Here is an 18,072-nt window from a genome sequence, read left to right on the forward strand (position 1 = left end):
ACAGACGACAGGGAGCATGTTTTAATTCATAAGTCCGGGTCTTGAAGAAAATACCTGCATGAGTGTAGAGAAAATGAAGAATTAATCCACAGTGTTGCTTTCTGTCAGAAAATACACTTTTTAGGCATATGAGTGATGGAAGAGGTTTCATATTCACTCTTTAGAAGAGGAGGCCTAACATGGGGTCCAGCTATGCTCCTAACCAGCAACCCAGCTGTGGACAGGAGGACTATCTCTAGGAAGTACAGTCAGTATGCATCAGTAAACATAGATGGCTTGGTCACCTAGCTGTTCAACTTCAATAATCATTTCCAAAGACCTCAAGGAATAGAATATATAGGGCACAGTCTTATTTAAATGTCTTGGATGTTTAATAGATGGCTCCTATGTTAGTTCAGCTGCAATGTGTTTAGTCATCTGCTTAAAACCATCATTTCCATTTTCTGTGTATTTAAAGAAGATCAGACTTGATGAGGAAACAATTTTTGTTTCTAGGTCGTATAAAGTGTTTGAAATTTAACCCCAATTCTTCTGTAAGGCTACTTTGAGTTTCAGCCTGCTAAGCAAAGCTGCTCTTGTTGACATTCAGAAAACTTCACTTCTCCCTGTTGTGCAGAAAGGCCATAGTTCAAAACAGGCTGTAAGAAAGGAAAAGGAAAGCCACAGAATTTCTCAGTGACAGCTTCTCTTTCCTTGACACTGTACATAAAAACTGCTTCCAGAAAGGCACTGGGTTGCCTAGAATACATAATGCCCACACCAGAAAAAAAAAAAAAAAAAAAAACGCCATTTGTTCTGCACTGTCAGAAGAGCTCCATGCAGTGAAATGGGAACTGTGAAGATGAGAGATTCACTTTGCAGGCTATGACAACTTCTCTGGAGCCCTGGAATCATGCATATTCAGCCAAACATATGTAAATCTGGTTTAACCCAGCTGTGAAAGATCCCCTGAAGTAAACTAATAAAGAGCAGCTGGGTATGTTTAAGCTCATCCCAGGCATAGTAGAAAGGTCCCAGAATGTGCACTGAGCTTCTTTTACGTCATTAGAGGAAATACAGCAGACTTTAAAGGAAATTTGTGTTTTTAAGATGCAAAACAGTATAAAGCTTGCCTCTACTGAGACAGGCTACAAAAGAATTAATTTTCCTTGACATTTGGGTTTTATACATCTTGTCTCAACTATTGCAAATGCCTAGTTTACTGTTTTAAGGGGCCTTCTATTTCTGCTTATTCCCCATCACACTGGCATCAAAAAAAAAAAAAAAAAATTGTTGCTGACTGGGAAAGGGTGAGAGGTGAAGGAAAATACTGAAATCAGGAAAGTTCAAAGTGACCAGTCACTCCATGTTGTCTGCCAGTGGGAGAAAGGTTCTCAAGTGCTTTCTAGTGCAAGAGTTGGCCTTCAGCAAAGCCACTGCAGCAAATAAAATTGGACTGGCTTTCTGGACTGTGGTGAATCTCATTGCATTGTAGATCCAGGAGGCTGTGTACCTCAAAGCTCCTCTCATACCTGACAACTTAATAAATTGGCTTATTAACAGAGTTACTGCATATAAGTAATGCAACTTAAAATATTCTAAGCGCTTGCTGCTCTGGTCATTTTCCAGTCTGGCAGCCCTTCATTTCAGTGGGGGTGGAAGATATCTGGGCATTAATTTGCTAGTTCAGAGTTTGTAATTTCCATCTATATTAATCCCTTTCAGAAAAGGCCTGCTCCCTTCTAATTTGTCAAAATTCACATATATGTCAATCGTATAGGTTTTGTATGGCTGCTGTGACATGCAGAGAAATTGGATTGCAGGCTCATAAAAACAGATAATTGAAAACTTGTTTGAAAATGGTACTTCAAGACTCACATGTTACCTCATAAGGACTTGGTGGAGTCATTTCTTTAACCTTTCTTGCATAACTTACATATCATAAGAAATGCAGGAATTAATATTCAGCATCTTCCCATTAAGAGCAGATCTATGTGTTGATCTCACCTCTTCTAGGAAGTTGCAACCATCGTTTTTCTATGGAGAGTTGTGTCGAGATATTCATCAGATAGGAGAAGTAACAGAATTTGGACCACTTGAAAGAAGTAAAACCACCCTTAAGGGTCAATAGATGAACCTGTCCTGGAGGTATTACTTCTGAAATTGGTCTGACTATGGGCCAAAACACCTTGACAGAGGACTCTGTGTCTGATCTGATTGCTTAGATCCTTCTCAGGCTTGTTACATGTTAGTTCAGACATGTTATGTGTCAATTTTCTTTTCAAAGTTCTGATGTACATTTTCTCTTTGTACCTCTGAGGATCCTTGTGCCTCTTGCAACTGAAGGCTTTTTCTTTACTAAACTCATTCTTCTCTTCAAGCACATGCATCCTCTTTTTGTTTGCTAAATATCTGAGCTAGCTTTGTCTACTGGCTTTAAGAGCCATGAGGAGGCATTGGAGTCATAAGGAGATGGATTGCTCTTTTCAGCAGTCATGCAAAACTTCAAAACTTATGGTTACAGACCTTTACAAATCAACAATACAGCTTTACAGGGGGAGGGCTGTACTTACCTTTAAGTAAGAGGTTACTTACCTTTGTCAACAAAGCAGTTCCAATACAGTGGCTAACATCAAATCATTTGGATTATAATGTGGTTGGTTTATTCTGAAACTTTGAAATTATTTCTCCAAGAAAAACAATAAGATGAGATCTCAGAAATGCATGGTAAACTCTGGTCATTCCTGAACCTGCTGTCACTTTAATTTTGCTGTCCAGACTTTTTTTTTTTTTTTTTTTTTTTTTTTTTTTTTTTTTTAATTCCTATGTCTGGTTAAAAAAAAAAAAAAGGAAGAAGAAAGCTTGTTAATACCTGCAGAGATTTTCCAGGCTGAAATAGTCTTTTAGCAGCATGAGACTGCCTGTAAACACAGTTCTAACACCTGGAGACACATGTTGAAAACCTTTTCAGTGGCATTTAAAAAAGATGTTCTGAAGCCTGTAAAAACCTCCATTCATAATGAGCCTATACCAGCATTCTTGCAAGTCTAAGCAGAGGGAGACATACATCAGACAGAAAAGCCTGCACAGAAGAAAGAAATTAACTGCCAGGTTTTCTCCTTAAATAACAACAATAACGAAACCATTGTGCCTTTGTGGAACAATGACTTGCTCTGTGGAAAGTCTCAAGTGATTTTGTAGGTGTTGGAGATGGAAGTGGGTTGATTTCCATTTAGAGAGGTAAAGTTTAAGACAACAAAGACACCCACTCCCTGACTGCTGTTAATGTGTGGTCTAGGCTTAAATATTACCTTATTCCTTGGTAGTTATTCCCCCACTTCCCTGCCAAAACATCATTCTTCATTTCCCACCTCTGTTTTTCAGTTTCATGTGTGCCACCATTTTGGGTTATTACTTTACCATCTGTCACAGGCAATATTGGAAAACTAGACAACAAAAGCTCCCTGCAGTGATGCTCACAGAGTGTTCTTGATGCACATGGCATGTGGTCACCTCATTGTCCAGCATGCACCTCTCAGGGCCATAAATCATATCTGGAACAGAGGTGTCTTTGTATCCGCACCACAGCTAGCTGTAGTACTCAAACAGAAACGCATTATTTTTGATGACAGGTAATGAGGTTATTCACACACAGGAACTTGTAGTTACGGGACCAGATATTGCTCTCTGCCCTGCTCCTGTTATTCCCACTGACTTTAGCTTGGTCATAAAAGCAGACCACATCCGGCCTCTTGTATCACTAAAGCAGCCTCACATTAAGCTAGTCAAACTAGGAAGTAGGATTGTTTGTTTTTGTTCATCAAGCAGTTGTGGGTGTTATTAGCTGGAATTTCCGTTTGTGAAGCACAGACAGAAACAGATTTAGAGGAAAAGTGACTGTGGGACTCATCTTGAGGTTTTGCCATCTCTATCCCTGATCACAGATGAAAGAAAGAAAATCAGCCTTCATCAGAAAAGACTTCTGTTTGTGCTGCACATGCTAAAGGGATACAGCTCTTTTGCTAGACCTCTGGACTTGCAGTCTCCTTTCTGCAGATGCCTCTGAATTGCTCTTCTCCTGAGACAGACACATTCATTCAAAACAGATACAAGGAAGCTAGTGCTCCAAGAGTAGTAAGAATCCTTGTGGACCCACTGCATTTATACTACTACCCAGTCCACCTTTACCTAAGGAACTGTTTTGGTTCTTTATTTTGTCGTACTTCCACCATTTAATTTCATAACATAGATTACATACTTATGAAAGTTTGCACCTCCTTCCACAGAAAGAAAACCATTTACCACAGCTTAACAAGGGTTCCTTGGACTTCCCATTGTCTAAATAGGGAACCCTGTGGAGGACAATCTACTTCAGGTCTCTTTCCAAACAGATCATTGATCAATACTTCTCAAGTGCGGCTTTTCAGCAGGTGTTAGATCACTTTTATTTGCTTGTGACAAAATGAGTCAAAATGTATCATACTTAATGTTTCTCCATAAAAAGTAAATCATTTATCCTGTCAAGGAAGGAAGTTTAGCTAGTTTAATATAATTTATTCTTGGCAAATTTGCTTCAGTTTATATGTATATAATGACTGTATTATCCTTAGAATGATTATAACATTGGCAGTTCAATCATTCGTTCTACTGTCATTCCCATTCTAAAAATTGGACTGTCAGGTCTGTCGTCTGCTAGGTTCTCCTTTTGGCCCATCCCAAAGACAGGTAAAATGGTTGCCCTTTTCCAGAGCTCCTGCTACTCATAGTTCCTTCAGCATCATCCAAGAACCTGCACAGAGTCTAGAGACTGCTTTGGCCAATTCCATTACACAATTTGAAAACATACACATGATCTGAATTTTTGTATCTCTTTTCTCTGTTCTGGTCAGCACCACATTGCCTGAATTTGTTACATTTCTGATCAGAGACCAGAGTGTGGATTCTTGCTTAAAAGTGAAGCAGGAAAAATTGTAAATGCTTCAATCTCTGTATCTTTCATTATTTGTCCTCCTTATTCAAACTTACCATACTGGCATTCATTATTCCTATTCTGTTATATTCATGCCGTATATTCTTTAGGATGTTGAACTCTGTTCCTTTGTTTACATGATCCTGATTCTGCCCTCAGAATTTGGTGGGTTGGTTTGTTTGTTTTTCTTTTTCTTTTTCTTTCTGTTAGAATTAGAACAACCAGAACATGCAGAGAATAGTGTCATCAGGGTTTCCATGTGGTAACACTTTCAGCACTGTGCACATCTTGTTGTACTGCTTTTTAACAGGTGTTCAGGTGAAGCCTTAACCCTTAAATACTTTTGTTAGCTGATGAGAAGAAGCCCCATCTCTTTCCTACTTCCTATCTACTGTTCCATATATCTAGGTCATTACATCACATCTGATCTTTTCTCTCTTATTTTCACCAAGAGGCATTCAAAAAGTTTGTTTCTCACTTTTTCCAGAACTTTAGAAAAATTATTTCTATTATTGTCATAAAATGTATGTCTCCTTGCTTTTTCCCCAGCTACCTTTTGGGGAACAAGTTAGATCAATATTCTAGTCATATGATTTATGCAAGCACTAACTCATTTCAGAACTGGAACACTTTGGATGTTCGGAAACATTTTTCTTAGTGTCCTTTTAACCAACCAGTCAGCCATATCTTATCTATAAGCTCTGCTGGAAGAAGTAGTGACTTATATATCAGGTCTTCTCTTTCATTAGATGAGCAAGAAGAGGTGATTTTTTGTGTTCCAGATTATACAACACATTACAGTATACTGTATATTCTCAGAAAAATTAATGTTGATGTTAGATGATACAAACAAAAGGACATGGGGTGAAATTACAGAAAGCTAGTGGAGCAGGAAGGATCAGGTTGTCTGTAAGAATCACAATAGCCATGGAAAGTGGAGAATATCAGGTCACTGGCCTGGCCCTTTTAGAAGACAGAAATAATAGTACATCACGCATATGAAGGCTCTGCACTCATAAGCCCAGTTGTGATTCACAAGGAACAGAGTTTGTCTTCAGTGGAAGACTTCAGGGAGACAGATAAGTGCAGCATGTTTGTGGCATTACGTGTAAAGCCTGATCCTTGAGGTTGCAAATATTTAACCTCATCTATGTCTTTGAAGCTGTTTGAGTTTTACTGCTATTTTACCACCAGAACTTTCCCAAATATAGTGTTAGTACAGGTAATTCTGTTAATAGAGTAGCTGGTTTCTATCTACGATGATATGTCTTCAGGTGCTACAGAAAACAAACAAGAGTATGGATAAATACTTCCAAACTAATAAATGAAATAAACAGTGCATTTTCATATCTGGAAAGAATGTACTGCAAACAAGAAAGTGCTAGAGAGAATATTTTAAAAGTGCAAGGTAATAGTATTTTGTACAGATATTTTTTTATTATTAAATATATGATGAAACTAATATAACAGTATTTATATCTATCATATTTTACAGTCTGTTCCCATAGTATTTTATGCAGCCAGCTTAGTCAATTTTCCAGTACACAGTGTCAAGAATGTCAGATAACATACAGTTATCAGACTTTTCAGTAACAGATATTTCCTCAAAGCTGGTGGTTGAAATATTTTGTCTGACTTACAAAAATGTAGACCCTATGTTTTTTCAACTATTTTCTTCATTTATTTTAATCCTTTCAATAATGTGTGCTAATGAATGATGCCAAACTGAGCCTTGTGAACAGTTCTTTAAGAACCACAGGATGTGTAAAACCACACACAATGAAGTATATAAAGTGGCACAAACACTGTTTGCTTTCAGACTGGCACATTCTGGGCCCATCACTGGGATCACACACTTGCCTATTCATCCCATTCTGTGAAGGCAGTTGCTACTGATGCTAGGGGCTTGAGATGTTGATTGACAACTGCAGTAGCCTATTTCATATTAGATTTCTCTCCCCGTGGTCTTGATAGCAGGATGCTGAACATTCCTCATACTTATTCATTACTTAATTGTATCTGTTTCATAATCATTAATGCAGGTCAAATCTTGCCAATCCTAATCATTTTATTTAGGTTAAAATTGTTGGGATTACTTACATAAGACACTTGGATGTGATCCATCATAAAAACTAAATTACCTCATTGACCTGAGATTGTGTCCAGAGAAGATCCACCTGCCTAGGGCAAAGCCACTAAAGTTAAATATCTTTTCACTCTAGTCTAGGAAACCTAACAAACTTCAGGAAGGTTTGAGCTCAGGAGGAACTATCTAAAATCAGAACTGTTCTAAGGCCCTCATAAATCTCTGCTCATAAAACACCTGCAGTGCGACCTGCAGCATTTCAGCTATTCTTTTCTTGAGTACACATGGTCACTCAGTTTGAAATGTGTGGTAATTTTGTAAATTGAGTTGTAATGAGTCCATATCCATTGGTAATGTAAAACCGATGGCAAGATTTCATGCTGCTTTTGTATGCAGGGATGCAGGTTTCTGTTTTACAGCTGTCAGTCATAGAATAGCCTGAAGCAGAAGGCTGAGTGAGGAGAGCAGCCTCACGTAGCCATCAGGAAGTGCCAGGCATGGAGCACCCATCCATCTATCATTGTTATACCAGGCTCCACGCAGAGCAAGTAAGCTTCCCCAGAGCAAACTGGTTTATCTGCTGCAACGCCTTACTGGAAAGAGGTATAACATGTGAGAGAAATCTCTGTCCCAGTGATTAGTTAGTTTCTTTTTTCCTCACATGTGGGGAAAAGCTTCTCATACCTTGTGTCACCTGGGTTCAAGTCCTTCTACAGAACCAGACAGGGAAAGCTGAAGACAAGGCTTCTGTTTTCTGCCTCTGTGCCACAACTGCAAATGACAGTTAAAGTGCTAGAAATGCATAAACTAGGAAAAGTCTAGTCTGAGCAACCTGGTCTAGTGGGAGGCGTCCCTGCCCATGGCGGGGGTTGGGGGGTGGAATTAGATGATCTTTAAGGTCCGTTCCAACCCAAACCAGTCTGTAATTCTGTGAAAAGTCCTGTCCCTTCCTCTCGGGTTATGCATGGCTTCTGCTTCCAGACACAGACAGGCTTAACGATTGTAGATGCTTAGGTAGGCATTGAGCTGGGATTTTGAGTCTTTTTTGTGAAAAAAAAACACAAGACTTCAGCACTCAAAGGAGCATTTCTCTGAGAAGTTTTTCAATGGAAGGTGTCCCTGAAATCAGGCATTTTAAGCTGAAGTTTTCCTTAATATCTTGCCTAGCAATGCATTTCTTGATAGACATTAACACTGCAAATATCAGAAGGATTTGACCATCCTTTCCACCCGTTCAAGACTTCCCACTTTTGATTTTCCAGCTAATGACCACAGGCAGTTTTACAAGTGTGAAAAAATTTGGTCTGAAAATTATGACAGTACTAGCAAGTAAATATTGGCAGGTGTAGGGTTCATAGAAGACTGTCACCTTTGCAGTGAAGTGGAGTTCCTATTGGTGATGCTGTGGCCACCAGATCATGCTTCTGATCTACATACAGCAGTCTTGTGTGTGAATTTAAAGGCTAGGCACTACCACCTTCTGTTAGGTGTTCTTGACAAAGAGTAGAAAAGTCTACCTAATAAAAGCTTCTGGGCTTTGAAAGAGGGTTCTGTGAAACATTTGATTTGAAGATTGTTTTTACTTAGACATTGTTTCCTGAGGTCTTCTTTCCTCCCCCTACTTGTGAAGACATTTATATGAATGCAGACTCTTAAGTTTCCTAAGGGATCATGTGCCCTTGCTCCTTATTCTCCTCATGAAATCACAACCCTCTGTTTGTCACAGCATGGTAATTTCCATGGCAAACAGCTGTGATGTCACCAGCAGAAGCTTATGATTTCAAGAGCTGTTTTGCTTTTAAAGTTCCTATCTTGTAAGCAAATATCCCTTGTCCAACTAAACACTGTAATTAAATGGGAACAGAAAATACATGCTGTGGAAGCAATACTGTATCTACCCAGAACACTTATCAAAGGTTTCTGTGAGATAATGGCAACTTTTCAGTACTCTTTTAACACAGTTTGCTGAGGAGTATTTTGCATTTGGTTCTAATTCTGGGCCACAGATACCTTGTCTGCCAAATACACAAATAGACATTATTCTAAAGGAGAAGGTGATTTATGACATGAAAGTTTTGTATCTTCACAAGGTCCCAGGAGAGCGTTGGAGGTACTTTTCTTCCTGTCTTGCTGTCTCTCCTGTAATAAGGATGTGGCTTATATTTCCTTAGAGCATGTGGAGCTTTTAATGCCCTGGCATTTGGATGCTCTCTGGAGAAAGAGGTGGGAGAGACGTTCCTTCAGCTCCTTGTCAGGCAGTGGCTGTGCCTTGTTAAGCATTAAGAACAAAAACAGAAATGAAAAAAAAAAAAAAAATAGAGCCTCTGTGCTTGTGTTTCATTAGTGCTGTTGGCTTGATGCCCAACTATGTCAGGAAAAAGTTCCTTTCTTTAGAAATTCAGAGTATTGATTAATGCTGTGTGAGGGACTTCAGACTGAGGAGACACACTCTGCCAAAGATGCCCTCTCTGACAGGGAGTGTTTGGAGGGCCAAGTAAGATTTGACACTAATCTCAGACCACAGCACAGAGCCACCAAATGAGGCCCTCAAAGTCAGAGCTTTCAGCTGAAAAAGGATAAGCTTCACTGCAGAGGTCAGCCTATTCATGTGTCCAGAACAAGAGAGAGCTTTAAAAATTGGAAGAGCAAGGACAATCCTCTGCAAGGCTCAGTACATTTCCACACTGTGCTCTGTCTTTCATGGTTATTTAAGCATCCTCCTGAAGCTCAGGCATGTGACAGTGACTTTTAAAACACATGACAAAGATAACAGAATGACAAGCCTTAAACAACATGGGATGCACTTCTCTGATATTTGCAGAGCTTCTCTCTCCTCTCTTCCTTTTACAGGATTTTCAGTCTGAACAATATACAGTAATAAAAATAAGATGTCATTAGCTGAGGAGAGATGGGATAGAGGGAGGGGAGGAATGAGCAGTATGTCAGACGAAGAAAAGTAATAGCTCTGACCTCTCAAAGTCAGTGTGAATTTGCCCAGGGCATGGATTTCAAACTGATTTTAACTGCCCTGCAAGTGAATTCTCTCTCCCTCCATGAACTTCATAGTGTTCAGCTCCAGATCTGAAAGCTGTACTGAGAGCACAAGGCTGTGCATGTAAGATGTAGCTGGCAAGGACAGTATGCCTCTAAATTTGGGCAAGCTGATCAAAAATCACCTTGAAGTACACAAACAAACCTCCCAAGGAGTACCTTTGAATGAAGTAGTTAATGATAAGTGGCTTTTCCCTATCCTTGGTTTACCTAACTATTGTATGCTGTTTATTTCAGGAGTGATTCGGGAGAGTTACCTGAAGGGTCACGATCAGCTGGTGCCAGTTACCCTGCTGGCCATTGCAGTAATTCTTGCTTTTGTCATGGGGGCCGTCTTTTCGGGAATCATAGTGTACTGCATCTGCGACCACCGCCGCAGAGATGTGGCTGTTGTGCAGAGGAAGGAGAAGGAGCTGACCCACTCCCGCCGCGGCTCCATGAGCAGCGTTACCAAGCTCAGCGGCCTCTTCGGAGATGCTCAGTCCAAGGAGCCAAAGCCTGAAGCTATCCTCACGCCCCTGATGCACAATGGCAAGCTGGCGACCCCAGGCAGCACTGCCAAGATGCTAATCAAGGCCGACCAGCACCACCTGGACTTAGCTGCCCTGCCAACCCCTGAGTCTACCCCAACCCTGCAACAGAAGAGGAAGCCGAGCCGTGGCAGCAGGGAATGGGAAAGAAACCAGAACCTCATCAATGCCTGCACAAAAGATATCCCTCCAATGGCCTCTCCCGTGATCCCAACTGACCTGCCGCTCAGGGCTTCTCCTAGCCACATCCCTAGCGTTGTGGTCCTGCCCATTTCCCAGCAAGGCTACCAGCATGAGTACGTCGACCAGCCAAAAATGAGCGATGGGGCTCAGATGTCTGTGGAGGACCAGAATGCTACCCTTGAGTACAAAACCATCAAGGATCACCTCAGCAGCAAAAGCCCCAGCCACGGGGTTAACCTGGTGGAGAGTCTCGACAGCATGCCGCCAAAGGTGCCCCAGCGGGAAGCCTCCCTTGGGCCCCCAAGCACCTCGCTGTCCCAGAGTGGCCTGAGCAAGCGGCTGGAAATGCATTCCTCTGCCTACAGCGTGGACTACAAGAGGAACTACCCAACAAACTCGCTCACAAGAAGTCACCAGGCGTCAACTCTCAAAAGAAACAACACCAACTCCTCTAACTCGTCCCACCTCTCCCGAAATCAGAGCTTCGGCAGGGGTGACAACCCACCGCCCGCTCCGCAGCGAGTAGACTCCATACAGGTCCACGCCGCGCAGGCACAGGCCGTGACTGTATCTCGACAGCCGAGTCTCACCGCGTACAACTCTCTGACGAGGTCGGGGCTGAAACGCACGCCCTCGCTAAAGCCAGACGTACCTCCCAAACCTTCTTTTGCTCCACTCTCCACATCCATGAAGCCCAATGATGCATGTACATAATCACAGTGGGGTGGGGGGTAGAACAGCAATTAAGCAGAGGTTGCCCTTGAAAGCCAGTGTTCTGCAACTGCTCCTCTGAGAAGATGGTTGTTGCAAGCTGAGGATGTGTTGATTCTGCTCTCTGGGAAAAGTGGAATATTTTTTTAACCCGAGCCATATGACCCATGGTCGAAGGTTTGCGACTGCAGGACTCACCCCCACAGCCCTCTGGTTCTTTGTTCAAAAGACTAACTCTCCATCACAAACATTGAGCCAAAAGCACACAGGTGAAAGATGACCGTGACATTTCACCCTCCCAACTGCACAGTGCATTCCTGAACTGGGAAAGAGTGCTCTGAAAAGCAAAACCCATAATTACAAAAACAAAAGGAAAAAAAAATATTTAAAAAAAATAAAAAAAATAAATAAAAAAGAATGCATTGATAAAGCTAACTCTGATTTAACAATGGCAGAAGTTTACTAAGTGCAGGTACTGTGAAATGCCCACCAGTGTTACAGCCATTTGGTTACAGCAGTTAAATGCCATGCTGGGCAAACTATGTCATAGATTTCTGCTACCCTTCTCTTTTAATGAATAACATGTGACTGTTAACGAAAGTAACTCCTCTTATTTATTGTTCAACTTTCATTTTTCCTAAGGAAATGACTTCTGCATATCATCCTGTGAGCAGCTCTTCAGAGAAGTACCTTGAAAGTTATACCTATTTAACGTGAAACCTATTAACTGGAGTAATTAAAACTCTTTTATTTTTCCAATAAATCCACTGAGTTAAATAAGTTGGAGCTGGAATTCTGAACTTTGTGCCTGGACTGTCTGATTAGCTGAAAAAAAACAAAACAAAACAAAACAAAACAAAAAACGGGGATATCTATTTAAGTCTCTCAGCTAATTAGCCGGCTGGGCCTCTGACCTAAGACAGCAACAAACAAATACCACAAGTTCATAACTTCTAACGCAACTGCAAGAGAAACTCTTAAAAGCCGCACATTTGTGCACCATTGCTATCAACATGGCTTTGTCAGTAGCTAATACTTTCTGTGAAGGCACCAGCTTGTGATGTGCCATCTCATTTCACCTTGCATGTGAGACGGCAAACAAAATCCTCAAACAGTGTGAACTAGTTAATACGCCGGCTGTTACCATGCATAAATTATGGTCTTATCACACGGGTTTTTCGTGGGAATATATCTGTGAATAGCCTGTTTTCTTCCACATGTAAATTTGTGCCTTACACCCTCAGTTGTGTATAATTGTGAGCTGTAGTATGTAAAACCTTTTTCTTTTTCTCCTTGGAGTAATGCAAATATTTATTGGTCCTTCCTCCTCTAAGCCCTCTCAAGAATCAGAGCAAAGACATTCGAAGAAGAATGTAGTGGCTGTTGGCACAACCTCATGTCCCTCAAGATACCAGGCCAGTGCCGAACCCTCCGGGTCAATCCCACTTTCAGCTGTGCCAAGTCCTCTCCCAAAACCACCCTCCAGCTGTGCTGCCCCAAAGGCACCGTGCCGCCCTTCCCTGCCTCCCGCGCCCCGTCTACAGTGATCGTTCTCCCTGGGCAGCAGAGAAGCCACAAACAACCTTGTCCCCTGGGGCTGGCGTGTTGCCTGGCTGGGGACAGGCACCAGCGAGTGGTGCCAAGCCCCGCAGCACACCCAGCCACACGTCCCGCAGCACGCAGGGCACACGGAGCTAGGACAGGCAGGCAGGCTCCTGCTGCAGCTACCTGCTGCTCCAGAAGGATGCTGCATATACTCCTCTGGGGAAAAAAAATGTATTTTTTTTTCTTTGTTTCTTTTGTGTGACTGTGCATGTAGCTAGTGTGGGAGTGTGCGCGCACACAGGTGTGTGCGTGTGTGTGTGCGCGCAGGTGTGTAAGTTCCTTTCCAGTCTTTCAGTTTATGCAAAAATGTAGATGTGTTTTTAATCTGTTACAATAACTGTGTCAACATACTGTAGACAAACGATGGGGATCGCTTCTAAGCTTTTTATATATATATATATATCTACTGAACAGTATGTTTGAGTAAGGTGGTTGTTTCTGTTTCAATTTGTTTTTTAAAATTTTATACTTCCATTTGTTTTTCAGGGTTTTGGTTTTGTTTCTGAATGACTGAAAAGACAGATTTTAAGTCCATTAGCTTATAGATGGTATATATAAAGTCTGGATGGTCTAGACCAAAGTGTGTAACAAGGGTGCTTGCATGTTCTTTCATTTCATCATGGCTTCTTTTATGAAATAATTTTGTTCACCCTTAGTGAACTATGCAGACTGGAGTAGATAGATCTGTATCCAAAGCAATGGTGTTGTTTTAATAAAAACAAACAAACAAACAAACAACAACAAAAAAAAAACTTTGAAAACTGTAGGTAGCAAGGTCATTTTTGAAGAGAACCCACTCACAACTCTCTCACCAAGCTCCAAACCCCCTGAGTACCAAATGCACAGGCCCCATGGCTATGACTCAGCAAAGCGTCCTGTCAAAATGCAGAAGTGAATAATCACAGCAGCAGCTTGTACAGCAGCCTGCCTTTGTAATATACATCTTGTCCGCTACCAGCTTGACCTTGAAATTCTCATTTGGTACTCAGCGGGTCTTCTCTGCTTGTCCTTCCCCGTCACCGGTTCCCTTCCACCCCTTGTTTTGAGGGGTTCATAAACCTATGTGTGCCTTTGCTTTCCACCCTTGCTATACACTGGTAGATGCAACAAATTCAGACTCTCATTTGTTGTAAAGTTGTAGAGTATCGTGATGTCACCAGTTTCCCTACATTTCCACATCCCCCTAACATCTGATTCACAACTTAATGTATGTTGTAAAAAAAAAATTAAAAAAAAAGAAAAGAAAAAAAAGAAAAAGGAAAAAAAAAGAAAAGAAAAGAGAGAGAGAGAAAACAAGAAAGATAAAGAAAGAAATGAGAAGATAATGGGAAATAAAAGCTCTTGATTACATATGGTAATAAAACCAGACTGTTCTACTTTATTTCTTGTGTCCCAATTCTTTGGTTCCTGTGAGGATTCATCTTTTTCCTTCAAAAATAAATAAATAAATAAATTCAATGTTGATCATTTAGGCCAGGTTAGAGAAATAAATTTGTTGTTTTCTGTCTCTTGAAGATGAACTTGACTTTAGAATAAGGCGATGGTAATTAAAAATTGAATCACACATTTGCTCTCCCTCTATTCATATTCTACATTTTCTTTTTATGAGCTTGTTCATCATCAAATATTTATGGCAGACTTGATAGTTTAAGAGATCAAGGATGGGATTTAAGCACACGTGGTCCACCAAAATAGATCATCATACAGATATGACTTCATTTCCAGGTTTTGCACATTAATAATGGGGGAGCCTGTGTTTTCTTTTAGCAGGCATAAATCTATTGTGCTTTATAGGCCTGATCTAGAGGATGTTGCCTGAGACTTTAATTCTGCAAGAAAATGGTAGTAAACAGATAAATAACGAAAGCATATACAATGTCCCTCATCCTGACAGTGATTAAAACGTACCAACATCCTCCGCATGGATTTTGTGTAAGTGCGGACAACATACTCACAGCCTCTCCCCTGAAGCTGAGCACTCATCTGCTTTAGTAACTGGACTTAGTAGTTTTGTTTTGTCACACAGCTTTGTGTTACCTGCTAGAAACTTGGCAGAGCGTGTCATTTTCAGTCTACAGCTGGTCCCCTGTGAAGATACACTGTCCAGCTTGTTCTGAAACCTTTCATACAAGCTGCATCTAGGGAAGCTACGCAAAGGTAGAGATACCTCTATATTAACATTAATATTAGTATTCCTCTATAAATAACTGCAGGCTGCTGCTTCATTGCTCCTTCTTGTTTGTTTTTCTAAGTTAAATAACCCCTGGTCTTGCTGAAGGTGCCCCTCAGCTGTGTGCTGTGCTGCCAGATGGCCTTAGTCATTCCCATGGATCAGGCTTGGCCTGGGGAGAGGCACCAGGATCGCCTCTGGCAGCAGCACCAGCTGACTCTCTAACAAGGCTCATCCTGCTGTTGCCAGTGAGAGGAGAGTCATGTTAAAGCATGGGCACGAGGGAGGGAGTGAGGGAAGGGGATGCCCTAATGCAAGAGCCCTATAGGCTCTGCAACTGTTCTGCCTGTGTGCCACAGACTTCTTCCCAAATGGGGGTGTTAAACCTTAAAGCAATTTTCCTTCTCAGTGTTTCCCCAGGGCCCATGCACATAGTCACCAGGAGAGCTCTGTCTCACCATATGGCTGTGCAGATAGGACCAACTAAAGGACACAGGGTGTGTCAGATCCCATTGCCCTGGTGGGACATGGGCATGCGAAGCAGCAGGATGCTGGCAAGGACAGGTTGCTCCACTGAGCACCCACAGCTCAGCCAAGAGAGGCAGTGCCCTCAGCATTTCAGTTCAGATGATCGAGTAGGGTGGCTTTTGACAGGGGAGAAGACCTCTAAGCTATCTGTATGGTGAGATCCATCCCCTGAAGGAAGCACTGGTGCCACTCCATGGAAATCAGTGGGTTTGGCCTGGACAAAGAAGATACACATGAGAAGCAGGGTTGATGATCTGAGCAGTTTGACTGAGTTAATGTTAACTTATTCATCATAGTAATGGTACTCATGTTAGCCTCATTTAGCATGTCACTGAGGATGTATAGAAGTTCCTTTCCAATCAGCATTAATTTCAACAATTTTTTTTTTTACAGAAATGTAACCTAGCTGATTTACTCAAAGCCATAGGTAAAAAAAAAAAAAAATCACATTCCACTGCCCTCCTCTCTTCTCTCCCTCCAGTAGAGACACCTTTTCAAACTACACAGGAGTGTAATTTCAAACACAACCTTGTTAAGTCCTGCCCCATTGCAGCTTTGACAACAGAGAATATTTTGCATCTGGAAGATTCTCAGATGAAAAGTTGCAGGCAGAAACACAAGAAAAGCATGGGCTGTTCAGAGCTGTTTACGTACAGAAAGACAGATGATTTTGCATAACAGGAGTTGGTACCACAGCAGTGATGCACCGATATTGGGAACAACATAGTGGCTCAGCCAGTGGTTTGAGTCATTTTTGGGATGTGACTCCAGATCATTCCTCCAACACAAAACCAGCCAGGGTATGATTGCTCTCCTGGGGCTGGACATGAATTCCTGCTCTCCACAGCCTGCTTATAGATCTTATTTAGAGCACTGTAGAGGACCCAAAGTGGGGTCTTGTCTGCTTCACATTGCAGCAGGATCAAGCAAGCTTAACCCATTCTTGCCAGCTGTTTGTCCAACCTCTCCCTTGTGAAAGCAGTTTACTCCGTGAAGAAGCAAAAACCACCCAAGGGAGCAGCACCAGGCTTTTCAGAGTGTCTAAAGAAAATAATAAGCTAAGACAGTGGGTTGTACTGGCTTAGTTAAGACCAGTTTTCTATTTATCCAATTAAAGTTAATTTCCCAGAAGTATGGCACCTGCTCGAACCAACAAGTGTTAGAGGAACACACTGTGTGTGTAATATTCATACATTTCCTGCAGTGTGCCTGCTAATGAGTCTCTGAGTGGTCTTTTTACTACTTTTTTTGCTTTTTAAGAAAGGAGGTACTTCTCTTTTTGGAATAAGCACTAAGACCATCATCACATGCCTTGTGCAGGAAAACGATGATGTGTTAGACTTCTTTGTATGAATAGAAACAGGTAAATAGTCATCTGTCCCCTGCCTTTGTAATTTAAACAGTGTAAGTCAGTAGGGAAAGGCTATAATTGGAGTCAGAGTAAGTGAGGTGAAAATTGCTAGGTGGCAGTACCATCTGCATCTTGTTTTAATTAGCCAAGTTTATTATCAGAATATAAAACTTTCTGCTATTCAAGTCCTTGGCTTATTTCAACCATCAGTCCAAAGCGATTGCCACATGTCTAGGTAAGCACAATTACTGATCAGCAAAGGAGAATTATCCTCCCCACTGATCTAGCTAACAGTTACCGTGTCTGGGAGTAGGGATAAAAATATGACTAACCAAGATCATTGTCACATCTGCTTAGTGTTTCATGACAAACTCTATTAAGGCTAACAGCACCACTGTTAATTCAATTAGATCAGTGTTTTCCTTTGCTGGCCATGATGCATTTGGAAGGCCAGCAACTGTAGGCAGAATGTGGCTGGCAGTCCGCTGCAAGGAATAATAGCATCATAAATAATATATTAAGACGAAGACAAATCTAGCAGGCTGCAGTCAGAGCACATCAGCCATAGAGCTGAACCCTGCAATATCACAAGGGGGGAGGAAAAGAGCAGCTCTGACAGGAAATTATAACAACTATAAATGACAGGGACCCAAACTCGCTAGGTCAGCTCTTTAAGCAGAGTGCTGGGGAAGCACAGGGCAGCAGGCCTGCAGCAGTGCAGGCACCGCCTGCCCCCATGTGCACCCTCCGTAGGATGAAGGAGAAGACCCCATATAGTGGGCATGAGGGAGAGCAATGGGCACGGACAGGGCTCAGCAGGTTCCTGGCCTGGTCTCCATGTGGGGCATGTGTGGTTTGGGGCACAAGTCCGCTGCTGCTGCTGCCTTCTGGATTTTGGCGATTGGACGG

The 18,072-nt window shown here is 41.7% G+C and overlaps 1 protein-coding gene across 9 annotated transcripts in view; it reads left to right on the top strand.

Annotated features, from left to right (window-relative positions):
* The window catches only part of SEMA6A (semaphorin 6A), a 117,988-nt gene extending 103,493 nt beyond the window's left edge, over positions 1-14,495 (top strand). For all 9 annotated transcript variants that reach the window (XM_082782904.1, XM_082782905.1, XM_082782902.1 and 6 more), the window contains one exon: positions 10,323-14,495. In XM_082782904.1, the coding sequence (XP_082639030.1) occupies positions 10,323-11,512 (1,190 nt within the window). In that variant the 3' untranslated portion in view covers positions 11,513-14,495. The remainder of the gene's footprint in view (positions 1-10,322) is intronic.
* The last annotated feature ends 3,577 nt before the right edge of the window (positions 14,496-18,072 follow it).

Source organism: Aythya marila, assembly GCF_965140915.1.
Source record: "Aythya marila genome assembly, chromosome: Z".
In the NCBI taxonomy this organism is placed as follows: Eukaryota; Metazoa; Chordata; class Aves; order Anseriformes; family Anatidae; genus Aythya; species Aythya marila.